The 27562-nt window shown below is 46.6% G+C and overlaps 1 protein-coding gene across 1 annotated transcript in view; it reads right to left on the bottom strand.

The window, feature by feature from the left end:
• Positions 1-26993, bottom strand: part of LOC309563073 (complement C1r-A subcomponent-like) — a 250760-nt gene extending 223767 nt beyond the window's left edge. The window contains exons 1-3 of the mRNA XM_082267376.1: positions 26980-26993; positions 5496-5763; positions 432-618 (exon numbers count right to left, since the gene is read on the bottom strand). Coding sequence (XP_082123502.1) covers positions 432-618; positions 5496-5763; positions 26980-26981 — 457 coding nt within the window. The 5' untranslated portion in view covers positions 26982-26993. The remainder of the gene's footprint in view (positions 1-431; positions 619-5495; positions 5764-26979) is intronic.
• Positions 26994-27562: the final 569 nt, after the last annotated feature.

Below are 27562 nucleotides of genomic sequence, written 5' to 3'. Positions count from 1 at the left end.
CCCTAAGGCTACATTCACACCAGTGAATTAGGCCGGTGCGAATTGAAGCAACAGGAATCTCTGAGCGGCTAGGTGCTGCCGGTTGCCCTATTTACTATCTTTGGCGGCTGCAGTTTCTCACGGCTGCAAGCACAAAAAGAGACCTACTGCAGGATATATTCAAAGACCAGGGACAAATTACAGAAGACTGATAGAGATTGTTGACACTGCAACCCACTTTGCAAATCAATGCTCCCATTACCAGGGTCTGCAAATGGCTGCACAGAAGGTAGTAAAGGGGCGGCAGGCTGAGAACCAACATTCTAGAAAGTGACGGCGGCCATTCTTATAATGTGTTGCACACACACAGCAACATGTTACCAGTCTCTCCTCTGAGTCCTCCCATCTTATTTCAGAAAACCATTAGGCGTCCTCTAGTTGACTCTACCTACCCACTGCCTGGTAATGAGCTTTAAATCCAGAGTAAAGGATGGTGGGGTCATTGGCCTTGTTGGAAACATCAGAATAGAATTCAATTGTCATTTGGTTGCCCTTAGAGACAAAAAGCTGATGACCGGGGTGAGAACTGGAATTCATAGGGCCGCAGAATCGCCGTAGTTCCTTGCTGTCAACCTGAACCTGCCGAGACAATAGAGACCGTGGTGAGAGCCGAAACATGACATCGAAGATTAGACAAAGAGTGAATGGCAACTTTTGATAAATTGCATTTGGCCTAATCAGTTTATCGAACTGTAAAATGTTTTGAAAACCCATTTTGCTATATTTAATCTGTAAATCAATAAATATCTATGGCAGGGGTGCCCAACCAGTGGCCCTGCTGCTCTGTGATGAGGGTCAGCAAGCCCAGAACGGGGGTTACTGACCCACCATACCAGAGCATCAGTGTTGTGAATGAAGCCAGTGGTAGAGGAAGCAAGAGGCTTTGGAGCAGAGCCGCATAACCCGACTCTTCCTGTATAGCGCCGGCTGAGCTATACCCAATGCACCCCACCTGGGCCAGCAACAGCCGCCGATACCTGAATGGAAGACTGTTATTAAGGGTAAGTTTACTACTAAAATCACAGTGTATATACAGTACCTTGAAAATTATTCATACCCAGGGGCGTACTGACCATTTGGGCACTCAGGTACTACCTGAGGGCCCGGGGTCCGTAGGAGGCCCCATGAGAGGCTCCACATGCCATACAGGGGCAGTATATTTAGGTCTGTCTAAATAATGGGTCTGCCTGACAGGTTTTTTAGAGAGGAATGCGGCTCAGAGCAGGACCTGGCGGGAAGGTGGGGAGAGTGCGAGCTGGGAAAGGACGAGGAGGTCAGATGAGCGGGGACTGCGGGAGATGGTGAGGGGATCGGCGGTGGAGACAGTGGCGGCACCTGTACTACCTACTGGAAGAAGCTCACCTCCTATGAAGTAGTGGCAGAGCGGGTCAGGGTCCCAGGCTGTTGTGCCTAGCTACTGCAGCTGGTGATTGCGCCAACGGGCAGCGGGAAGGTTAGAGGAGTCCGTGATATTAGATGATATGACAAGACACTGACTCCTTTACCAGGGCTAATGTAGTGATCAGGGAACCCTGTTAAAAGGATCTGGGTATCTTACAGGTATCTGAAAGCTGTCGAACAATAAATAGGTGTAATTTGTTTTTTGGGGGGTCTCTTGTTGTATTATAGGGGGATAGAGGAGCCCCTCCCCACTCTCATTCACTCTCTCTCTCTCCCCCCTCTCTCTCACCCCCCCTCTCCCTCGCTCTCTCTCTCTCCCCTACTCTCTCTCTCCTCCCCTCTCTCTCTCTCTCATCTCTACTTAGTCATTAGCTAATACTGATCAAGGACAGATGTTCAAATCCAGTGATACTTCTCACTCGTCTCTTACTCAACTCTCCGTACCTCTCTCACAGAAGTCAACCCCCTTACCCTCTCCCTCTCTCTCCTCCCCTCTCTCTCTCACACCCCTCTGTCTCTCCCCCTCTCTCTCACCCCCCCTCTCTCTCTCATCTCTCTCCTCTCTCTCACCCCCCCCTCTCTCTCTCACACACACACCCCCTCTCTCTCACTCCCCCCTCTCTCCCCCTTTCTCTCTCTCATACCCTCTCTCTCACCCCCTCTATCCCCCCCTCTCTCTCACCCCCTCTTTCTCACTCCCCCCCTGTCTCACCCCCTTCCTCTTTCTCTCCGTCTCTCTCACTCCCCCCTCTCTCTCTCACCCCTCTCTTTCTCTTTTACTCCCTCTCTCCCCCCTCTCTCTCTCATTCCCTCTCTCTCTCCATCCCGTTTTATTTCTCTCCCCCTCTCTTTCACCTCACTCTGTTTCTCTCACCCCCTTCTCAGTCTTTCTCTATCACCCGCCGCTCTCTCACCCCTCTCTCGCTCTCCCCCTATTTCTTCCTCCCTCTCTCTATCTCTCTCTCTTGCCCCCCTCTCTCTCAACACTCTCCCCCTCTTTCTCACCCCCATTCACTCCCTCTCTCTCTCCCCCTCTTTCTCTTTCTCTCTTTCTCACTTCCCCCCGCTTTCTCTCTCTCTCCCCCTCTCTCTCACCTCACTCTTTTCCACCCCCCCCCTCGCTCTCTCATCCCCTCTCCCCCCCCCTTTCTCCCATCTCACTCTCCCCCTTCTTTCTCTTACACCCCTCTCTCCCCCCCTCTTTTTCTCTCATCCCCTCTCTTTCTCACCCCCTCTCTCTCATTCATCCCCTCTCTCTCTCCTCTCTCTCTCCCTCTCTCACCCCCTCTCTCTCCCTCTATTTCTCCCTTCTCTCTCTCTCTCTATCGCTCCCTCTCGCCCCCTCTCTCTCACAATACTCTCTCTCTCACCCCCTCTTTCTCACCCCTCTCACTCCCTCTCTCTCTCCCCCTCTTTCTCTGTCCATCTTTCTCTCTTCCCCGCTTTCTCTCTCTCTCTCCCCCTCTCTCTCTCACCTCACTCTCTCCCACCCCCTCTCTCTCTCTCTCTCATCCCCCCCCCCTTTCTCCCCTCTCTCTCTCTCTATCCCCCTCTTTTTCTCTCATCCCCTCTCTTTCTCACCCCCTCTCTCTCTCTCTCTCATCCCCTCCCCCCCCTTTCTCCCCTCTCTCTCTCTCTATCCCCCTATTTTTCTCTCATCCCCTCTCTTTCTCACCCCCTCTCTCTCACTCACCCGTCTTTCTCAAGGAGAGCCTTCATCAGAGAAGCAGCCAAAAGGCCCATGGGAACTCTGGAAGAGCCGCAGAGATCCACAGCTCAGGTGCAGTAGCGGCTGGTGTGTTGAGGGCGCAGGGGCGCCGCCCCCACATCCATGCACCCAGCCCCCTAATCTGCATGCAGGGCGCCAGACGCATGGAGTGCAATGGTTTTTTTTTCAATCACCTGATTAGAGCAAGAGGCTCTAATAGGGCAATGCAAAGGGTGGTCCCGTGGGGCGCAGAGCAGTGCGTCCCGAGCCCACCCATTGTGTGACAATAGCGAATAAAAATTCGCTATTGTCACACCGATCCTCCTCCTGGCCAATCAGGAAGCCGGTCTAATACCGGCTTCCTGATTGGCTGCATGGCAAACCCCATGCCATTGGCCGAGGAGGAGGCAGGAGCGGGAGGACCAGAGAAGACGCGCCGCCGGAGTGAGAAGAAGCCGCCTGCCGAAGCCGTCGCTGAAGCCATCGCCAGAGTGAGAAGAAGCCACCCGCCGAAGCCGTCGGCGGAGTTAGAAGAAGCCGCCCGCTGAAGCAGTCGCCGTAGTGAGAAGAAGCCGCACGCCGGGAGTCCGGGACCTGCTCCAGGTAAGTGCACTGGTCTCGGGGGGTGGCACACTGCATTTCCATCTATATACTGCCTGCCTCTGTACACCGCTACAGCCCAGGGGGCAGCCATACACAGCCAGGGCCCAGCAACCCACTATCATCCTACCATCTATATGCTGCCTGCCTCTGTACACCGCTACAGCCCCTGCAGGAGCCATACACAGCCAGAGCCCAGCAACCCACCATCATCCCTCCATCTATATACTGCCTGCCTTTGTACACCACTACAGCCCTTGCAGGAGCCATACACAGGGGCATGCACGCTGAACTCTGCATTGAAGGGGGCACAGCACAGTGTTCATTGCATTGAAGGGGGCACAGCACAGTGTTCATTGCATTGAAGGGGGCACAACACAGTGTTCATTGTATTAAAGGGGGCACAGCACAGTGTTCATTGCATTGAAGGGCGCACAGCACAGTGTTCATTGCATCGAAGTGGGGCACAGCACAGTGTTCATTGCATTGAAAGGGGCACAGCACAGTGTTCATTGCATTGAAGGGGGCACACACGCTGAACTCTGCATTGAAGGGGGCACAGCACAGTGTTCATTGCATTGAAGGGGGCACACACGCTGATCTCTGCATTGAAGGGGGCACGGCACAATGTTCATTGTATTGAAGGGGGCATGCACGCTGATCTCTGCATTGAAGGGGGCATGTACGCTGGTCTCTGCATTGAAAGGGGGCATGTACGCTGGTCACTGCATTGAAAGGGGGCATGTACGCTGGTCTCTGCATTGAAGGGGGCATGTACGCTGGTCTCTGCATTCAAAGGGGGCATGTACGCTGGTCTCTGCATTGAAAGGGGGCATATACCATCTCCTGTACCATGACCTGTGACATGCCTGTACCATGACCTGTGCCATGCCTATACCATATCTGTGCCATGCCTATACCATCACCTGTGCCATGATCTGTGCCATGCCCTTACCATGACCTGTGCCATGCCTATACCATCTCCTGTACCATCACCTGTGCCATGCCTATACCATCACCTGTGCCATGCCTGTACCATGACCTCAAGTCACGCAATTTTTTACCGAGTTTTTTGACGCGAAGCAATACCTATTACATTTTTATTTTTGCGCCCCCCCCCCCCCCCAAAAAAAAATTTTGAGCACCAGCCGCCACTGCTCAGGTGGGAGAATCTGTCCACAGGACAACTATTAGTCGTGTACGCCACAAATCTGCCCTTTATGGAAGAGTGAGAAGAAGAAAGCCATTGGTGGAAGAAAGCCATGAGAAGTCCTGTTTGCAGTTTGGGAGAAGCCATGTGGGGGACACAGCAAACATGTGGAAGGAAGAAGGAGCTCTGCTCAGATCAGACCAGAATTGAACTTGTTGGCCTAAAAGTAAAACGCTATGTGTGGGGGAAAACTAACACTGCACATCATCCTGAACACACCATCCCCACTGTGAAACATGCCAATACTGTTGGTAATATAGTGTATGTTAGAACACTGATCAACTGCATTGCAGCCCTGTCAGAGTCCAGACCCCCTGTTCATGTGCCTCGTTTTAAGAAAAATGCAAGCCAGTTTGGAACAGCGAAAAGGTGCAAACTTTGAAGGAGACAATGTTCAGTTGTAAAAATGTTTCAATAAAATAATTTGTACTATTACATATATTTTATTACTTTCTGAGCAACTAACCCAAAAACGATTATTTAGATCAGGAATTGGCTGAATACATGGCCTAATACTGAACTGGGATATGCACAAACCTGAGATGTAGAAATTATTATTTCTTGCCGTGCATTACGTGGCTCCGATACGGTGACAAAGTCTCGGGTACATCCTTCAGAGAGTTCAATGTTAAACACCAGGAACTTCAGTGAAATGTGGAACCCTTCAGGGACGGCAATATTCCAGGTAATGTGCTTTTCAGTTGGATACATCTCAGGAAAATTAGGGGATGTGATGAATCCATATTGGGGTGAAGAGGCTGAAGAGCAGGAGACTCCTCCAAGAAGCAGGAGAACCGAGAGGAACCTGAAGAACGAAACACCAGATGGGAATGTATATAGAGTATAGAGGGTTAGTACATACAGTGAAGAAAATAATGATTTAATCCCCTGCAGGTTGTGTAAGTTTGCCCACTTACAAAGAAACGGCCGGTGTATAATTTTTATCATAGATGTATTTTATAGGATAGAGACAGAATATCAATCAAAAATCCAGAAAAAACACATGATACAAATGTTATAAATGGAGTCGCAGTTCAGTCTTTTTGACCCCAGATGTCACAATAAAGAGGACTTGTCCTGCTTATTTCTATTACAAGCGATGTTTACATTCCTAATAGGAATAAAAGTGATCACCATTTTTTTTTAAAGGGACAGTGTAAAAATAAAAGTATAATAAATAAGAAAAAAAAAATTTAGAGCGCCCGTTCCTCCAAGTCGCGCCCACATATGTAAACAGTGTTTAAACCACACATGTGAGGTATCGCCGCGATCGTTAGAGCGAGAGCAATAATTCTATCTCCCGACCTCCTCTGTAACTCTAAACTGGTAACCTGTAGAAATTTTTAAACATTGACTATGGGGATTTTTAAGTACCAATGTTTGTCGCCATTCCACGAGTGTGCGCAATTTTGAAGCATGACATGTTGGGTATTAATTTACCCGGCGTAACATCATCTTTCACATTATAGAAAAAAAAAATTGGGCTAACTTTTTTGTTTTCTTATTTTTTAAATTGAAAAATAAAAGGGTAACGTTCTCCAAAAATTGCGTTTGTAAGACCGCTGCGGGTTCTAAGTAAATAAGTAAAAAATACTGATTTTTAACTTGTAAACAACAAGTGTCTAAAATAGGCCCGGTCCTTAAGTGGTTAATTAATGCCTTATTCTCCTCCATTTAATTACTATTTTCCTGCTGGCTTTTTTTTTTTTTTTGTTCACTTCTATTTTATAAACTATTACTAATTAAAACTTTTTTTTTCGTTTGCTTTGTTCGTTAATATTTTTACAGCATATATTTACATGTTTGATATTGAAAAAAGAGCAACATTTAAATTCTGATTTGTACCATTGCTGGCAGTTGCAGTGTAAACAAAACAGTTGCAGTTGGTATCGGTTATTGGTATCGGGGGGGGGGGGGGGTACTAAAAAAAAAAAAAAAAAAAAAAATTGGTACTCGCTTCTTTCCATCCCTACTCTTGACCTGCAGAACTGGAGTTCCAGGGATGACCTCTGCATGGTCTTTCTATGTGTGAGTTTCCTGCCACCACTCCTAAACATACAATGCCAAAGTCTACCCAAACCTTTGTTTGAGTTTTGGATGGAGTGGGGAAAGGTTAGACCCTCTTTAAGGCTGCATTCACAAGTCAGCGTTTGGATCGCGGGCAGAACCGCCGCGGTTCCGCCCGCGATCCGGAGATTATTGCAAATCGCGGGACGCCTAGCGTTGCCCGTTGATTTGCAATAGCCTCCCAAACGCCGAGCGATGTTGCCGCGATTTCCGCCTGCTGAATCGCGGCAACATCGCGCAAACAAAATCGCGGGACGCAATACGCTCCAAAGAAGTACAAGAGCTTCTTTGGAGCGTATTGCGTCCCGCGATTTTGTTTGCGCGATGTTGCCGCGATTCGGCAGGCGGAAATCGCGGCAACATCGCTCGGCGTTTGGGGGGCTATTGCAAATCAACGGGCAACGCTAGGCGTCCCGCGATTTGCAATAAATCTCCGGATCGCGGGCGGAACCGCGGCGGTTCTGCCCGCGATCCAAACGCTGACATGTGAACGGAGCCTTAGATTTTTTGATTGCTGTGTCGATGTTCGGGGGATTTCCGTACACCCATAGGTGTGCACCCCAATGCTCAAACATGCATGCAGGTGTATATATACTGTACATACAAATACAGTATATATGTATATACAGTATATATATATATATATACACAGTTAGTATCTCATAAAAGTAAGTACACCCCTCACACTTTTGTAAATATTTTATTCTATCTTTTCATGTGACAACACTGAAGAAATGACACTTTGCTACAATGTAAAGTAGTGAGTGTACAGCTTGTATAAATAACTCAACATACAGCCATTAATGTCTAAACCGCTGGCAACAAAACTGAGTACACCCCTAAGTGACAATGTCCAAAATGGGCCCAAAGTGTCAATATTGTTTTTGGCCACCATTATTTTCCAGCACTGCCTTAACCCTCTTGGGCATGGAGTTCACCAGAGCTTCACAGGTTAAATAGTTAAGTTGAAAACAGACACAAGTCCATCTGGCTCAACCTATACAAAAAAAACAAAAAAAAACAAAGTAATGAAAACCCAACCATACAATCCCATACACACAATCCTATACCAGCAGTTGATCCAGAGGAAGGCGAAAAACCCCAGCAAAGCATCATCCAATTTACTACAGCAGGGGAAAAAAATTCCTTCTTGATCCCCCGAGAGGCAATCAGATTCCCTGGATCAACTTTACCTATAAATATTAATACCCAGTTATATTATGTACACCCAGGAAAGAATCCAGGACTTTTTTAAAGCAATCTACTGAGCTGGCCAGAACCACCCCTGGAGGGAGTCTATTCCACATTTTCACAGCTCTAATTGTGTAGAAACCTTTCCGTATTTGGAGACTAAATCTGTTTTCCTCTAGACAAAGAGTGCCCCCTTGTCCTCTGTGATGACCTTAAAGTGAACAACTCAACACCAAGTTCACTATATGGACCCCTTATGTATTTATATATGGTGATCATATCCCCCCTTATGTATTTATACATGGTGATCATATCCCCCCTTATGTATTTATACATGGAGATCATATCCCCCCCCCCCCTTATGTATTTATACATGGTGATCATACCCCCCCTTATGTATTTATACATGGTGATCATATCCCCCCTTATGTATTTATACATGGAGATCATATCCCCCCTTATGTATTTATACATGGAGATCATATCCCCCCCCCTTATGTATTTATACATGGTGATTATATCCCCCTTATTCATACATGGAGATCATATCCCCCCCTTATGTATTTATACATGGTGATCATATCCCCCCCCCCCCTTATGTATTTATACATGGAGATCATATCCCCCCTTATGTATTTATACATGGAGATCATATCCCCCTTATGTATTTATACATGGCGATCATATCCCCCTTATGTATTTATACATGGTGATCATATCCCCCCCCCCCTTATGTATTTATACATGGTGATCATATCCCCCTTATGTATTTATACATGGAGATCATATCCCCCTTATGTATTTATACATGGCGATCATATCCCCCTTATGTATTTATACATGGAGATCATATCCCCCCTTATGTATTTATACATGGTGATCATATCCCCCCTTATGTATTTATACACGGTGATCATATCCCCCTTATGTATTTATACATGGAGATCATATCCCCCCTTATGTATTTATACATGGTGATCATATCCCCCTTATGTATTTATACATGGAGATCATATCTCCCCTTATGTATTTATACATGGAGATCATATCCCCCCTTATGTATTTATACATGGAGACCATATCCCCCCCCTTATGTATTTATACATGGTGATCATATCCCCCTTATGTATTATACATGGAGATCATATCCCCCCTTATGTATTTATACATGGAGATCATATCCCCCTTATGTATTTATACATGGAGATCATATCCCCCCTTATGTATTTATACATGGAGACCATATCCCCCCCCCTTATGTATTTATACATGGTGATCATATCCCCCTTATGTATTATACATGGAGATCATATCCCCCCTTATGTTTTTATACATGGAGATCATATCCCCCCTTAATCTTCTCTTCTCAAGAGAGAATACATTCAGTTCCTCTAATCTCTCCTCATAGCTGAGCTCCTCCATGCCTCTTATCAGTTTGGTTGCCCTTCTCTGCACTTTCTCCAGTTCCCCGATATCCTTTTAAAGAACTGGAGCCCAAAACTGAACTGCAAATTCCAGATGAGGTCTTACTAATGATTTGTACAGGGGCAAAATTATATCTCTCTCTCTGGAGTCCATGCCTCTGTTAATACAAGAAAGGACTTTGCTTGTTTTGGAAATCGAAGCTTGGCATCGCATGCTATTATTAAGCTTATGATCTACCAGAACCCCCAGATCCTTCTCCGCTATGGATTCCCCCAGATCCTTCTCCGCTATGGATTCCCCCAGATCCTTCTCCACTATGGATTCCCCCAGATCCTTCTCCACTATGGCTTCCCCCAGATCCTTCTCCGCTATGGCTTCCCCCAGATCCTTCTCCGCTATGGATTCCCCCAGATCCTTCTCCGCTATGGATTACCCCAGATCCTTCTCCGCTATGGCTTCCCCCAGATCCTTCTCCGCTATGGATTCCCCCAGATCCTTCTCCGCTATGGATTCCCCCAGATCCTTCTCCGCTATGGATTACCCCAGATCCTTCTCCGCTATGGATTCCCCCAGATCCTTCTCCCCTATGTATTACCCCAGATCCTTCTCCGCTATGGCTTCCCCCAGATCCTTCTCCGCTATGGATTCCCCCAGATCCTTCTCCGCTATGGATTACCCCAGATCCTTCTCTGCTATGGATTCCCCCAGATCCTTCTCCACTATGGCTTCCCCCAGATCCTTCTCCGCTATGGCTTCCCCCAGATCCTTCTCCGCTATGGATTCCCCCAGATCCTTCTCCGCTATGGATTACCCCAGATCCTTCTCCGCTATGGCTTCCCCCAGATCCTTCTCCGCTATGGATTCCCCCAGATCCTTCTCCGCTATGGATTCCCCCAGATCCTTCTCCGCTATGGATTCCCCCAGATCCTTCTCCGCTATGGATTACCCCAGATCCTTCTCCGCTATGGATTCCCCCAGATCCTTCTCCGCTATGGATTCCCCCAGATCCTTCTCCGCTATGGATTCCCCCAGATCCTTCTCCGCTATGGATTACCCCAGATCCTTCTCCGCTATGGATTCCCCCAGATCCTTCTCCCCTATGTATTACCCCAGATCCTTCTCCGCTATGGCTTCCCCCAGATCCTTCTCCGCTATGGATTCCCCCAGATCCTTCTCCGCTATGGATTACCCCAGATCCTTCTCTGCTATGGATTCCCCTAGATCCTTCTCAGCTATGGATTACCCCAGATCCTTCTCCGCTATGGATTCCCCCAGATCCTTCTCCGCTATGGATTCCCCCAGATCCTTCTCCGCTATGGATTCCCCTAGATCCTTCTCCGCTATGGATTACCCCAGATCCTTCTCCGCTATGGATTCCCCCAGATCCTTCTCCGCTATGGATTCCCCCAGTTGTACTTCCCCTAGTATGTATGATGCATGCATATTCTTAGCCCCCAAGTGCATAGCTTTACATTTATCAACATTAAACCTCATTTGCCACATAGTTGCCCAATAAAACAGTGCATTGAGATCAGCTTATACGTTGGAGACATCCGGTAAGGAAGTTATTCCACTGCAAAGCTTGGTTTCATCTGCAAAGACTGAAATGTTACTTTTAATCCCAGACCCAATATCATTTATAAAGGTATAAAAAAGTAAGGGTCCCAACACTGAACCTTGGGGTACACCACTGATAACCTTACACCATTCAGAGTAAGAATCATTAACCACTACTCTCTGAATTCTATCTTGTAGCCAATTTTCTATCCAATTACAAACCCATCTTTCCAAGCCAGTAGACTTTACCTTACACATTAGCCATGTGTGGGGAATCTCTGTCAAACACTTTTGCAAAATCCAAGTATACCACGTCCACAGCCACCCCTCTGTCCAAGTATACCACGTCCACAACCCCCTCTGTCCAAGTATACCACGTCCACAGCCACCCCTCTGTCCAAGTATACCGCATCCACAACCCCCTCTGTCCAAGTATACCACGTCCACAGCCACCCCTCTGTCCAAGTATACCACGTCCACAGCCACCCCTCTGTCCAAGTATACCGCATCCACAACCCCCTCTGTCCAAGTATACCACGTCCACAGCCATCCCTCTGTCCAAGTATACCATGTCCACAGCCACCCCTCTGTCCAAGTATACCACGTCCACAGCCATCCCTCTATCCAAGTATACCACGTCCACAGCCCCCCCTCTGTCCAAGTATACCACATCCACAGCCACCCCTCTGTCCAAGTATACCACATCCACTGCCACCCCTCTGTCCAATTATACTACGCCCACAGCCACCCCTCTGTCCAATTATACTACGCCCACAGCCACCCCTCTGTCCAAGTATACCACATCCACAGCCACCCCTCTGTCCAAGTATACCACAGCCACCCCTCTATCCAAGTATACCACGACCACAGCCACCCCTCTGTCCAAGTATACCACAGCCACCCCTCTATCCAAGTATACCACGTCCACAGCCACCCCTCTGCCCAAGTATACCACGTCCACAGCCACCCCTCTGTCCAAGTATACCACGTCCACAGGCACCCCTCTATCCAACTATACCACATCCACAGCCACCCCTCTGTCCAATTATACTACGCCCACAGCCACCCCTCTGTCCAAGGTTTTACTTACCTCCTCATAAAAAGAAATCAGGTTTGTTTGACAACGTCTTTCTCTCATGAGTCCATGCTGTCTGTTGCTTTAACTATTTTTTTCCAGCAAGAACTCATCTATGTGTTTGCCACTGATGTCCTCTTCCATGATGACATCACAGAGCTGGTGGATGTTAGAGACCTTGCGCCCCTCCACCTTCTGTTTGAGGATCCCCACAGATGCTCAATAGGGTTTAGGTCTGGAGACATGCTTGGCCAGTCCATCACCTTTACCCTCAGCTTCTTTAGCAAGGCAGTGGTCATCTTGGAGGTGTGTTTGGTGTCATTATCATGTTGGAATACTGCCCTGCGGCCCAGTCTCTGAAGGGAGGGGATCATGCTCTGCTTCAGTATGTCACAGTACATGTTGGAATTCATGGTTCCCTCAATGAACTGCAGCTCCCCAGTCATTGGCATCCGCAGAACTTTTTTCAGGGGGAGGCATCATCTTAAGGTCACCCATGCTTCGCCCCTTTTTAACAATGTGTTGAAGGGGAGGGGCTTAGTCATTATACTGATTTCCAGTATTTTTTTTTAGAGGGCAAACAGCAGCATTTATTTTTAAAGCATTTGTTAACCTAAAAAAAAGAAATGGACCCTGTTCCCTTAAAGCACAGTGCTTGCGCTGTGTAATTGGCCTCTTCTATCACCTAAAATACCTGGCTGATCCTGCCAGTTTCTACCCTCCCCTCTGTAAACTGACCACGGTATATCTTGGCTGCTGAGCCCTGACACCGCGGTCAGTTTACGTGCCTCCGTCATCTGCAGCTCTCCTTTCCTCCTCTGTCCTCTCTCCCCCCTCCCCCCTGCCTGTCTGCTCCTGTGCCGGTGCCCCTCCTACTGCTGTAATTTCATTTAAAGTTTCATATCTTGTCTACAGTCTGTTTAATAATCCTGTGTGCCCCTGTGTCTGTGTTTTCTAAAAATAAGCCGTTCTTTACAAGTTTTCAGAGCGCCAATTGCCGCTCACATGACCTGCCACCTCTCCCCCTCCCCTAGTGACTGACGACAGCAAGGAATCCTTGGCCCCACCCGCTGCAGGCAGCTCTCAGGACGGGGAGAGAAGAGAGCCGACGGGTCACGTGCTCAGCGCTCTGAAAACTGGTAAATAACGCCTTATTTTTTTAAAACACAGACACAGGGGCACACAGGATTATTAAACAGACCAGAAAGGATGGTATAAAGTGGCTTAAAGTGGAGTTCCACCCTGGATTTTTTTTTTTTTTTTTAATACCCCCGGGACAGTCAGGGCTAGTGCATTCCACAATGGCTAGCCTCTGATCTGTCCCGGGTTGCACTTACCTGTTAGGACAAATACTTACCTTGCAAACGTCTTGTCCAGCGCTGCCATCTCAGATGTGGGCAGCTTGAAGCCAGCGAGATCCTCTTCGGCGTCTTCTTCCGCCTTCTTTGGTCCCACGATGCTCTGCGCCGGCCCCGACGTCACTTCCGGGTCGCGTGCATCATCCCTCCACAGCTTCTGGGCATGCCCAGAAGCTGTTTAGAAGGGGATGACGCGCGCGACCCGGAACTGACGTCGGGGCCGGTGCAGACGCAATGATTCCTGGGAGCTATGACGTTCAGCTCCCAGGAATCATTGCAGAGCCAGGAAGTGACGACGGGCCGCGGCCGAGGAAGGAGGAAGAAGGAAGTAAGGTAAGTATATTTTCTTCGCTACGAGGTAAGTAAAAAAAAAAAAAATATGCGATTATCCATTTCTTTTTCAGGTGACCCGGAGCGAGAAGATGGAGGTAAGTATAAAAATAGGGTGGAACTCCACTTTAACAACCACTTTAAAGGGGGAAGTTGAGATTCCAGAGGGGGGTATTTGCCCCCCCTTGCCCCTACCTGCGGACATCCATGTCCTCAGTGCCGGCAGCACTCATGCATATAGATATATTCAAATACTTACCAAAATGTGAGGGGTGTACTTACTATTTTGAGATACTGTATATATAGCAGTAGGGCAGAGATTGGTGTTAGTATTTTTTTTTAATTACTTTTTTACAATTGTATTTTTTTATAATTTTTTACATTTATTAAAAAAGCCCCTTTCACATGAGCGGTGCACCCGGCACACTCCGTTTTGCTCAGCGGGGATCGATCTCTCTTTGTGTGCAGAGACGGAGCTGTCAGATCCCCGCTCTCCTCTATGGGGAGATCAGATGAGAACAGTCTGCCTGTCCATTTTCATCCGATCCTCCAGGCAGATAGAAAATAGGGTTTCCATCCATCCGGAATTCACGGACAGGATCGGATCGGACAGTAGCGGGTTTTAGTGGAGGTCTCTCCGCTGACATCCGCTGCTTCATAGGGCTGCATGGAGGACCGGATCGGAAAGCCCGTGTGAAAGGGACCTTATTGTTTACACTTTATTTAGAAGCCCTATTGGGGGACTTTGGTGAACTATCAGGGGTCTAAACAGACCCCTGATGTCTCACTTTTGAGACAGAGAAAGGGACTGAGGACAGATATTCCCCAGTCCCTTTCTATGCAGCCAAGCAGCAGGGGGAATCTGTACAGGACAGGGTGATTAGGGTGTGCCCAGGCACACCTGACACACCCGGTGCGCGCTCTTATGCCTACACCAATGAGTTAAAATCTCCCCTGCAGGGACACAGACAGCATCAGAAACTTACAGGGCTTCCAACCCCTCCTTACTCCATTCAAGACGAAAACTAAAGTGTCGTGTAGACTTAGGCATCTATTTTTTACGTGTTTTCACCTGAGATTCACACCATTTTTACCCAAGACCCACAAAATTTTCAAACAATCCAATGAGAAAACTTTGTGCATCATGGGTGCAAGTTGTGTGAATCTTGAGTAAACAACTATTTAAAGAACCCTTGAGACCTGGTTCACCCCGACTTTGAAGCCGCCCGTGCAGCACGACTTTAATCGCGGCTTGCAAACGACTTCTCTAATAGAAGTCAATCCAGGTCGCTCCCACTTCACCCCCAAGTAGTGCAGGAACCTTTTTCTAAGTTCTAAGACTTGAGTCGCTCTGATTAGAACGGTTCCATTGCACAGAATGGAGCGCTACTTATCAGGCAGCCAAGTCGCCTGACAAGTCGTGGCAATGTGAACCGGCTCTTAGTGTACATAAAAATACGGTGATCACTAGAATGTAAACCCCTCTGCCATGTTAGCAATGTGAATTGTATATGTTGGTGCCATTAAGGAAGACCCGGCTTTTTCCGGTTTATATCGGTATTTTTTTGTTAGAAAATTACTCAGAACCCCCAAACATTATATATAATTTTTAGCAGAGACCCTAGAGAATAAAATGGTGATCATTGCAATTTTTGTAGGTCACACGGAATTTGCGCAGTGGTTTTCCAAGTACAGTTTTTTTTTTTTAGAAAAAACATACATTGATTAAAAAAAAAAAAAAAAAAAAAAACACAATATATATATCCCATTTTTTTTATCAAATGTGAAATATGATGTTACTCCGAGTAAATAGATACCTAACATGTCAAGCTTTAAAATTGTGCATGCCCCTTAACCACTTAAGCCCCGGAGGATTTGGCTGCTAAAACACCAGGGGGTATTTTGCAATTCGGCACTGCGTGACTTTAACGGACAATTGTGCGGTCATGCGACGCTGTACCTAAACTAATTTGACGTCCTTTTTTTCCCACAAACAGAGCTTTCTTTTGGTGGTATTTGATCACCTGTGCGATTTTTTGATCATGCGCTATAAACAAAAAAATAGCGTAAATTTTGCAAAAATAACAATATTTTTCACATTTTTTTATATGAAATTCCCCCCAAAAAAATGTAAAAATCAAAATTTTTTAACATTTTCGGCTAATTTGTTTTTTTTTTTTTTTCCATAAACAAATTTTTATTTTGATAAAAGCAAAAAGTAACAAGAAATGTATACAGTACAATAGAATGAGGGACAATGATCCCACGTAATAACAAGAAACATAATGGCATAAAAACATATGAGATTGCGTGGTTACAGACACAAGAAGACATAATCAAAAACGTATAAAGTGGAAGCACTCTATTAAGATAGAAGTGGGGCTTTAAGTAGTATTCTGGCAAAAAGATGTGTTGAGAAATAAAAGGAGAAAAAAGAAAAAATTGGATTAGTGTCCAACTGGTGGGGTAGGAGTTCTTGTTTGTTATTTTATTCATGAGTCTGCTTCCTTCATGTGTCTGAAACAAGGGAGCTGGCTTCTTGGTAACCATCTGTGGGAGTGCCGAAGTATAGCTTGTCAAAGAGATAGAAAAGGATAGGTAGAGAGGCGTGATAGAAAGAAAAAATAGATAAGAAGATTAAGAGGAGAGGTGAGAGAGAAAAAAAAAAAAAACCAAATTAATAAGGGGAAGTAAAAAGGGGTTGGGGGGGGGGGGGGTGTGTACATGAGGGTCAAGGGGGGATATCCGGAAGTAATGGACCTTATGGTGACAATGTGCTCAGCTTCCCAGCTCCTGCTACTTCAGGGAAGCCGGCTCCAAAAAAATAATAAATCTATGAATTCAGATTATGAAGAGCTGGCAATGGATTTGTATTCGTTCGTCTCTTTGTATCAGATCCAATCCAGCCACTCTGTAGAAAACTTGGATATGTCTTCTCTTGAAATAGCTATCAGTTCTTCTATTTCTACAGTTCTATTTAGTCTGCGAAACCATTCTTTAAGCGAGGGTATGTCAGATGTGCGCCAGTGGCACGGCACACAAAGTTTGGCAGCGTTCATCATGTGTCGTGCTAGTGTAGTTTGAGAGAAATTGGAGGTTCTAGGGGAATAGTTAAGAAGGAATTTTTCCGGGGTGAGAGGAATTTCACTGGATGTGACTTTTTTTATGGTTTTTTGTACCTTTTCCCAGAAGGTTTGCAACACTGGGCATGTCCACCATAGGTGAAGCATGGTGCCCGGAGATTCATTGCATCTCCAGCAGGTGTTGTCAACTGTTGGGGCGAATCTATGAATTTTGTCTGGCGTCCTGTACCAGCGGGTAAGGATTTTGTATCCATTTTCTTGTGCAGTGACATTAATCGAGGTGCGGTGGGGTGAGCGGCAGATTGCTTCCCAGTCTTTTTCAGAAAGGGACAGTTGTAAGTCTTTCGACCAGGCAAGGGAAAAAGTAGCAGAGGATGCAGATGGGGCATCAAGTATGTGACCATATAGGTCTGAGATTGTGTGTCTTTGAGGATGGGAACGTTCACATATGTTTTCCAATGGTGTCCTGGGTCTTGACCATAAAGCCGGGGTGCCTTTGGAAGAGAGGAAGTGGCGTATTTGAAAAAAAGTCCACAATGGTATGCTTGAGGGGTGTAGTGAGGAGTTAAGACTTTCCCATGAGATGAATGCTCCATCTTTGTAAAAGTGTTTGGCTAGGATTTCTTTGTGGGGCCAAAGGGAACGCAGAAAGCCGGTAGACATGCCTGGTGGAAAGGCTGGATTTAGCCTAAGGGAGGTCAGTGGGCCACAGCGGGGATCAATTTTCAACTTCTTACGCCATGAATCATGGATGAGTAGCGGAGGCCCAATGAAGGGGTGTATTTTAATAGATTGAGGTATGTCTGATAACGGAAGCCACGGTAGAAGATGCAGCGGAGTGGATGTCCAGACATTCTCCATCTTAACCACCTCTTTATGTTCAGCATGAAGGGTCCAATCAACTATTCTGCCGAGAAGGCATGCTTTGTAATAACTGGTCACATCTGGCAAGTTGAGACCTCCTCTGTGTTTGGGGGCTGTAAGACGAGAAAACTTAATCCTAGGTGGTTTATCTTGCCAAATGAAGTTCCGCCATGAAATGCGTAGGGTAGAGAAAAAGGCTGGGGGAATATGTATGGGGATTGTTTGGAAAAGGTACAACAATTTGGGGAGAATAGACATTTTAAGAATGGCAGCCCTTCCAAACCATGAAACCTGAATATTCCTCCAAGATTTTAAATCTGTATTGATTGCTGACAGGAGGGGTTGATAGTTGGAAGCATAAAGATGTGACAGGTCACGGGGAATATGTATGCCTAAGTATGGGAGTGTTGTGTTTGCCCAAAGAAAGGGGAAATTAGATTGACAACGATTCACCTCGGTAATAGGTAAGGAGACGTTGAGAGCCATTGATTTTGAATGGTTAACTTTGAGGTTGGATATAGAACCATAATATTCCAGGTCTTTCAATAAATTCGGAATGGAAATGTGCGGTTGCGACAAAAAAAGAAGCATGTCGTCCGCGAACGCAGCTACTTTATGGGTGGTATTACTAATCTGTACCCCGTGGATGTTGGGGTTTTGGCGAAGCATGTTCAGAAAGGGTTCGAGGGATAGAATGAAAAGGATAGGAGAGAGTGGGCATCCCTGTCTTGTGCCGTTGGATAGTCGGAAGGCATCCGACAGGTGACCATTGACCTTGACTCTAGCAGTTTGATCTGTGTAAAGTGCCTGGATGTTCGAGAGCATCCTGGTACGGAATCCAATGGACTCCAGGGTCTTAATTAGGTAGTCCCAGACCACCCTGTCGAACGCCTTCTCTGCATCCAAAGAGAGAAAGAACCCAGGGGTTTTCTTTGTTGTCAACCAGTGGTGGATATTTAGGGCCTTTGTGGTATTATCTCTCGCCTCCCTGCCGGGAACAAAGCCTACTTGGTCAAGGGAAACGAGAGATGGCAGAAAGGGGAGTATTCTATTGGCCAAAATTTTTGCATATAGCTTGGCATCTACATTTAGGAGGGAGATTGGTCTATAACTAGTGACTAGGGAGGGGTCTTTTCCTGATTTCGGGATAACAGAGATATGTGCCTCCAAGAGAGAAGGTGAGTGGTTAGGGGATGTAGCTAAGCTCCCAAATGCACGGAGAAAATGTGGTGTGAGGGTAACAGCAAAAGAACGATAGTACTGAAGCGAGAGCCCATCGGGGCCTGGGCATTTCCCCGGCTTCATTTCTTTGAGGGCGCGGTGTAGTTCTTCACCAGTTATGGGAGCTTCCATGGAAATCGCATCGGACTCGGAAATGGGGCTCATGCCGTGATCATGGAAGAACTTATCTAATTGAGCTTTCCTGGCTTCTGGAGAAGGTTTAGTGGCAAGTGAGTCTGTGAGATTATATAGTTTCCTATAGTAACACTCAAATTGTTTTGCAATGTCAGGGTTAGAGTGGTGGTCCTTGCCAGAAGCATCCTTAATAAAGTGTACTGGGGAGGACGTGTGCTGTGGGCGTATAGAACACGCCAGAAGGCGACCACTTTTATTCCCCTGTTCGTAGAATAATTTGCGAGAAAGAACGAGTCTGCGGTGGGCTTGTAAGCCCAACTTATTTCGCAGTTCAGTTCGTATCGCTGTCAATTCTGATAGAGTGGATTGTGCCTGTGAGCGTTTGTAGGATTTTTCAAGTGCTTCGAGTTTAGAGTATAGGTCCGTAAGGTCTTTCTGTCGGGCCCGTTTAAGTGTTGCAGATAGTGCCAAAAATTCTCCCCGGATCACACACTTGTGAGCCTCCCATTGGGTGAGAGCTGTGGTATCTGGGGTATCATTCAAATTGAAATAATCTTTCAGGGTGTTTTGGATCCTGGTGATTGCCTGTGTGTCTTTTAGGAGTGAGGCATTTAGTTTCCAAGTCTTACTTCTTGTTTCTACTTCTGGAAACCTCAAAGTTAAGGTGATAGGATTGTGGTCGGATAGCACACTGGTTTCTATCGAGGAGGAGGAGAGATAAGGAAGATCTGGTTGGGATAGGAAAAGGTAGTCGATCCTAGAGAATTTTTGATGAGGTGAAGAAAAAAAGGTGTAATCTCTGGTGTCTGGATGGGTCAATCTCCAAGTGTCGTGGAGACGGAGGGATTGAAGTTGTGTAGTGATTTGTCGTAAAGCCTTATAGGGAAGGACCGAATTACCTGTGGAGGAGTCAATTAAGGGGTTCAGTGGGGCGTTGAAATCCCCTCCAAGAATTAGAAGCCCAGTTGTAAAGTCCTGAAGTTCCTGTAAGGTTGAACGAAAAAAGGCCACCTGCTTGGTGTTAGGGGCATATACGTTTGCGATTGTAATTGGGCGAGAGGCAAGAAGTCCCTTTACAAAAAGAAATCTACCATTAGGATCTCTTTTGATGTCAACCAGTTTAAAGTCTAATTGACGTGCAAATAGAATCGAGACTCCTCGTGATTTGGTGCCTTCTGTCGTGGAGTGGAATCCCGTAGGGTATCGTTTGTTGGAAAGATAAATTGGGTCTCCGGTTCGAAAATGGGTTTCCTGCAATAAAATAATTTGTGCCCGTAGTCTATGGGCTTCTGATAGCGTTTGCGAACGTTTTTCTGGCACATTTAGGCCATGTGCATTCAGTGAGAGAATTTTGACACGGTTTTGAATTTGTGTCAACTTGGGGTTGGTCATGGTGGAAGGGGAATAGGGAAAGGGGGGTAAAATCTGGGAGAAAGAAAAAAAAAAAAAAAAGGGGGGGGAGGGAAGAGGAGAAGAGTAGAGATAGGAAGGGTGGAGGAGTTATTGAGAGTGACAGAAAAGAGATATAGAAGGAGACGCCCCCAGAAAGCTCACCAAGATTACCAGGAAAATTTTATTCTGGGGGGCGAAGAAATGCGCACTTGGTGCTAGGTTCAACGGGCGCCCGGGGTCAAGCACAGGCACCCGCTGTGGTGCGGGGAGGGGTCTTAGAACAAAAACCAGATAACCGTGGGACTGCACGGCACTGGGGGAATAGCAGGGAAATGTAGGGAAACAAAAATCTTTGGTGTCTCAAAATGTAGATAAAAAAAAAAAGAAAGTGAATTGTACAAAAACAATTGCAGATAATGGTCTTCAGGAGCCCGGGTCATCAGGGGCTCTTCTGGGAGCCTGTATGGAATGCAAAAAGGAGAAAATTGTCTCCGGTATACCTAGAGATATATGTAGTATAGGGTTATGAGCGTCCCTGTGTTCATATTTGGTCCAGATCAAATGGAACGGTGACCGGCTCAAGCGAAAGGTAAATAATGTAGAGTAGTGAAACCTTAAGGGTGGATGTAACATCACATATAGACAAAATTGCATAACCGCTAAGGTATTTAAATCAACTTGACAGTTAGTAACAAGAGAGTATGAACATTTAAACAATTGTATTAGATTGGCTGAGAAGTTTTGGTGAGCCTGGATGCCGAGAAGTAGTTGACTGTGAGGTCTGGCAATGTTGAACGGGTAGGGAGTAGAGCCAGATTACTGAGGAGGGTATAGGGAAATGAAGATGAAGGGGACATGTGGGGTAATTGGGATGAGGGGATTATAGGGGAAGAGGGATGAGAGAGTGAGGCTAGGGATGGGGGGGGAGAGGGGGGAGGGGGAAGGGGGGAGGGAGGGGGGGAAGGGGGGAGGGAGGAGGGGAAGGGAAGGGAGAAGGAGAGGGGTGGAGGGGGAAGGGGGGAGGGGGGACGGGGGGGGAAAGGAGGGAAGAGGGGAAATGGGGGGGAAAGGAAGGTGGGAGGGAGCAGGGATGGGGAGAGGGGAAATAATCTATGGAGTCAAGGTTCGATAACTCCAGATCGTATCATGGCTGGGTGCCGATTTTGTATTTCGGTACTGGAGCTTATTGATTGTGATCTGAAGTCAAGTTGGAGCATCAGGCAAATATTACATTAATGTTTGCAATACCTTTTTAACCTGGTGGTGGTTATTATCGGTATATGAAAATTTAACAAAACACCACTGGTTTAGTAATACAGTACTATTGAGCCTAGAAGTATAGTTGCATTTCAATATGAAGATAAGCAGGATTTAAGTAAGGAAGGAGTAAGAACATATCGCTGAGGGGATCATGGAAGTCCATAAAAGTCCCATAGGCCATATGTACAATCCCCATCTTAAAATATAACTTAGTGTAACATAATATTACCTTGTATTGTATAGCATAACAAAGTATACATCATCAGTCCCATAGATTATAGATATAGGAGTTGGAAAAATAGAATATAGAAAATATAGGGATAGTAATTGGAAATAGGAGTTGGAAAAATAGGAGTTGGGGAGGGTATTGAGGGGAAAGGATTAGGGGGGGAATGAGGAGGGGGTAGGAGAAGGAGGGGGGAAGGGAAGGGACTGGAGGGAAGGGGAAGGGAGAAAAGAAAGGGAGAGGAGGTGAATAGAATGATGGAGTGATTTGAGCAAAAAGATAGGGAAGTGACAGCCGACAGATATCTGAAGAGGCATATAGAATTGCATTTTCTGCAGCTAGAAGTCTGATTATCAGACTCCCCTTACATCCGTCCCCCCCCCCCCCCCCCCACCACCAAACCCAGGTCACCATCCACCAACTAAACAACAGTTGAGAGGTGTAGAAGCCGGATTTCACGAGCCTGCACTATCTTCCTAAGTCATACATTACATTAGATCCTGTTGCGAGAACGTTAACCATCTTTCAGCCTGAGTGCTCTGTCTCTCCAGATGGTCAAGGGTTACAGATTGGTAATCTGAACTTGAATGATTTTTGAGCATCCTCTCTGGTGCCAGACAGTTCCTGCAAAAAGTTCAGTTCAGCTTGGATCGGTGACATCGGTAATTCAGGATGACAGGGATAGTATGTATTGCTAAGGTGAAGAATGGTGATGGATCGTGTATAGGGAAATAAGCAGCAGGCGATGCAAACAGTCTCACAGACAGATCGATGGGGGGAGGGGGGGGAGGGCCAAAAGCGAGCGAGACAGAGTCTGCTTGCAATTCCAGTTCAGGGTATTCAGAGCTTGTGATCGAGGAGGAGAATTGGGGGGGTAATATTCCCAGGAACTATAGAGGGCATGGGGTGGTTAGGAAGTCTATAAATCTGGGGAAAGGGCATCTTAGGGTAGAGCAGGGAGAAAGGAGAGACTCACATTGGCAGGCATCCAGGCTGCATGTAGGAATGAAGTTATAGGTCTACATGTTCCCTCTGCTGGGTTGGGGAACGACGAGGGCTGTTCCGGTGATCATCTCTTCCACGGTTAGGTGTGGAGCCAGGGTGTGATTGACGGCGTCTGTGTCGGTGGCGTTGGGACTTCGGAGTTGAAGAGGATGTCACTGAGATCCAGGGTTCCGGAGTGTAGAAGGTGCTGTACCAGTCAGGTAAGTCTATTATAGGGACCTCCATGGCATCGCAGAAGGCGGGTAAATCATCTGGGACTCTGAGAGCTGCAGATCTGCCCCGGAATGATGCAGATAGGCAAAAGGGAAAGCGCCATCTGTAAGTAATGCCTTTTGAACGCAGGGTTTCCAGCAGGGGACGAAGAGCCCGTCGGTTTTGCAGGGTTATGGTAGATAAGTCTTGGAAGAGCTTTACCTCAGAACCTTCATAGGAGATGCGATCTCGGGCTCTCGCTTTCTTCAGGATAGCCTCCTTAACTTGATAGCTGACCAGGCATGCCACCACATCTCTCGGGGGATCATTATCCGCTCCTCTCGGTCTGAGGGCGCGGTGTGCTCTTTCAAATTCTACTGGAGTGTCTGCAGGGCGCTCGAGTAGGTCATTGAAGATGGCGGTCAGTGCAGGCACCAGAGCGGGTGGTTCCACTGATTCAGGGAGACCTCTCAGGCGAATATTGTGCCTCCGACCCCGATTATCGAGATCTTCCAGGTGTCTGTTGATCTCGATAAGGTGTGTTGTTTGGGCATCAGTTGATCGCTGAAGCTGTTTAATGGCGGTCGCCTGGGTAATCGATGACTTCTCTGTCTCTGTGAGGCGGGCTGTTACAGAACGCAGCTCGACTGAAAGCTCCGTGATAGCTGATTCCAGGGTATGTTTTATATCGGCCGCAACTGTTTGTAGGTCCGCCAGGCTGGGTAGTGGAGTCGCCATGTTCGTCCCCAGTTGGAGCGGTGAGGAGGAGGCAGGCTGTACTTCAGGAGAGCGGGGTGCTGGAGATGATGAGGCCGCTCGTAGGCCTTCCCGCTGAGCTCTAAAGATCGCTGGAATGTTGCCAGAGTTTTGGATCGTCTGGTCGGGTGGTACTCGGCTGGCTGATGCGCTGCGGCCCGATCTGACCATGTTGGGGTGATAGATGAGACACCAAAAAGCTAATATTAATCCCCCAGTGCAGAGAGCTCCTCTACCATGCGGCCATTCAGGTCCGGTGCCAAGCCACGCCCCCCGGCCAATTTGTTTTATGCTACATATGTTTGGTAAAAAAAAAAATCGCAAAAAGCGTATTTTTATTGGTTTGCGCAAAAGTTATCGTGTTTACTAACAAAGGGAAAGATTTTTGTCATTTTTGTTGTTTTTTTTAACGCGTGCTGGCGGTGATCTGCGATTTTTTTGCGGTACTGCGACATTTCGGCAGACAGATCGGACCCTTGACTGACATTTTTGACACTTTTGGGGGTACCAGTGACATTTCTACAGTAATCAGTGCTATATATATGCACTGTTACTGTAAAAATACACTGGTAGTGAAGGGGTTAACTTTATTTGAGAGGGAGGGGCTGTGTGTGTCCCTAGGGGCGTGATTCTTACTGTGATTGGCTGTGGCTTGAGCTGTAGGAACACTGATCAACGCTCCTACATTGTAGAACCGTGTGATCAGTGTTTCTACACCGGGGAGAATGACAGGTGGCTTGTTTACACTAGCCGCCTGACTTTCTCCCTCTCCCCCGACAATCGCCGAGTGACCGGCGGACATCGGGTCCGCCGGTCACACGCGCGGGGGGGTCCGTGACCGCGCGGGAGCGCGCCACCGGCGGCGCGCGCTCGCTCCCCAGAGCCTCACAGGCTAGCGACGTAGACCTACGTCGCTCTGCCTGTGAGGGGCTGACTGCCGCAGCAAATATACTGTGAGCAGTCGGCAAGCGGTTAAACTTTAACAAACTGCGGTACTTAAAAATCTCCATAGGCGACGCTTTAATACTTTTTTACAGGTTACCAATTTAGAGTAACAGAGGTGATCCAGCGCTAGAATTATTACTCTCACTCTAACGATCACGGCGATACCTCACATGTGTGGTGCGAACACCGTTTATGTATGCGCTCGCTTCTGCGGGCGAGCACGGAGGGATGGGGGGCGCCTCACTTTTTTTTTTCTTATTTATTTTATTTTTTATTTTTACATTTTCACTTTAATTTTTTTTTTTATCACTTTTATTCCTGTTTCAAGGAATGTAATCATATCTTGTGATAGAAATAAGGATGACCGGTCCTCTTTATGGAGAGATCTGGGGGTCAAAAAGACACCAGATCTCTTCTTTACCATTTAAAAGCAAAAAAAAAATAAAAAAAATAAAAATGATCTTTTGCTTAACAAAAAATAAAAAATGTGTTTCCTAGACCCTGTCCTCCAGGGTCATAGAGGCAATCTAGTCTCTCAAAGCCCATGTGATCAGCCGTCTGTACAATTAGATCATTTCTCGGGTGTGCCGGTGAAAACGGTAAGCCCGAGAAACACTGGCGAACGGCGGGAGAGGGACGTCCCCCCTTCTGAAGGCGATCCAGCAGCTAATGAGCCACTTGGACCGCTTTCATGAGAAAGCCAGCCACCGGCTAAAAATAAAAAAAAAAAATACCGGGGTTATGGCCGATATCTTCATCCATAATCCTGATAAACCACTTGCAAGTCACAACATATACATATATTTATACTGTACGTATTGCAGTCAGCAGGTGGTTAATATAGAAAATGCTGGAAAATTACCCATTATATAAAATGTTGGAAATTTCCAGAAATAAAAAAATTCCAGGAAAAATCCTCCAAATCCTACAGTTGTTGGCAACCAGCAGAATATCTCAGCAGAGCCTCCTATACTATTCTGCAGACTGTTGCACCTCATTCTAACTGGGTTGACGGGCCGATATTTAACCCTTGGAAGGTTAACCGCTTGCCGACCAGCCGCAGTTATACAGCGGCAGGTACCTGCGACTCACCGTACCTGTTTGGCGGTTTGTAGGAGCGATCCTGGGGGAGCGTGCACGCCCACTCGCCAGCGGGGAAGCCGACCCACGGGGCTGGCGGCCTGCTGTTGAAAAAACAGCAGACTGTTGTTGTCTCAGCAATCAATGCAGAGCTCCTCCCATTTAGGATCACAGGTCTCTGTGTTGATTTCACAAGCCCACCCCCCCTCACACCCCCTAGGCTCACATGTATCTCTTTGATCACCCCTGGGTTAACCCCTTCCCTGCCAGTGTCATTAGTACAGTGACAGTGCATATTTTTAGCACTGATTACTGTAGTAATGTCACCGGTCCCCCCAAAGTGTCAAAAATGTCAGTTAGGGGTCCGATCTGTCCGCCGCAATGTCGCAGTCCCGCTAAAAATCGCAGATCGCCGCCATTACAAATAAATGAATAAAAATTACAAATCTTTCCCCTAGATTGTAGACGCAATAACTTTTGCGCAAACCAATCAAAATACGCTTATTGGTATTTATTTATTTATTTTTTTTTAACAAAAATATGTAGCAGAATACAAATTGGCCTAAAATTATGAAAAAATTAGATTTTTTATTTTTTTTATTGGGAATGTTATATAGCAGAAAGTGAAAAATATATTTTTTTTCAGAATTGTCGCTCTTTTTTTGTTTATAGCACAAAAAATAAAAATCGCACAGGTGATCAAATACCACCAAAAGAAAGCTCTGTTTGTGGGGAAAAAAAAGGACATCAATTTTATTTGGGTACAGCGTCGCACGACCGCGCAATTGTTAGTTAAAATAACGCAGTGCCAAATCATTAAGGGGGAAAATCTTCTGGTCCAGAAGTGGTTAATACTTACATTTTCTGCTCTCTTCCACTAAGTCGGGTAAATTCCCAGAAATGAACGGTTCATCACCAAAACGGCAGATTTTAATAGATGGGAGGATAAGTAGAGGGAGGGCAGAAGGGCAATGTACACAAGGCTCTGATAACAGCAACAGTGCCTGTCCTGTGCCGCCCTCTGCTGTAATAACAAGAAATGACATGAGTGGGCAAAAAAAAACAAAAAAAAAAAAAAGTGACAGAAATATTTAATCCCATCGGCATTCACAAAACTGCCACCAATAATCCCCCTAATGTGCCTAATATGTGTATTCCCTGTGATCATCAGCTCCATTTAGTGGCCACTAGAGATGTTGCGAACATAAAATTTTATGTTCGCGAACGCGAACTTCCGCAAATGTTCGCGAACCGGGCGAACCGCCATAGACTTCAATAGGCAGGCGAATTTTAAAACCCACAGGGACTCTTTCTGGCCACAATAGTGATGGAAAAGTTGTTTCAAGGGGACAAACACCTGGACTGTGGAATGCCGGAGGGGGATCCATGGCAAAACTCCCATGGAAAATTACGTAGTTGACGCAGAGTCGGGTTTTAATCCA

This window comes from Pelophylax lessonae (genome assembly GCF_965119305.1).
Source record: "Pelophylax lessonae genome assembly, chromosome: 9".
Lineage (NCBI taxonomy): Eukaryota > Metazoa > Chordata > Amphibia > Anura > Ranidae > Pelophylax > Pelophylax lessonae.
This window is presented reverse-complemented; position numbering and strand designations above follow the sequence as displayed.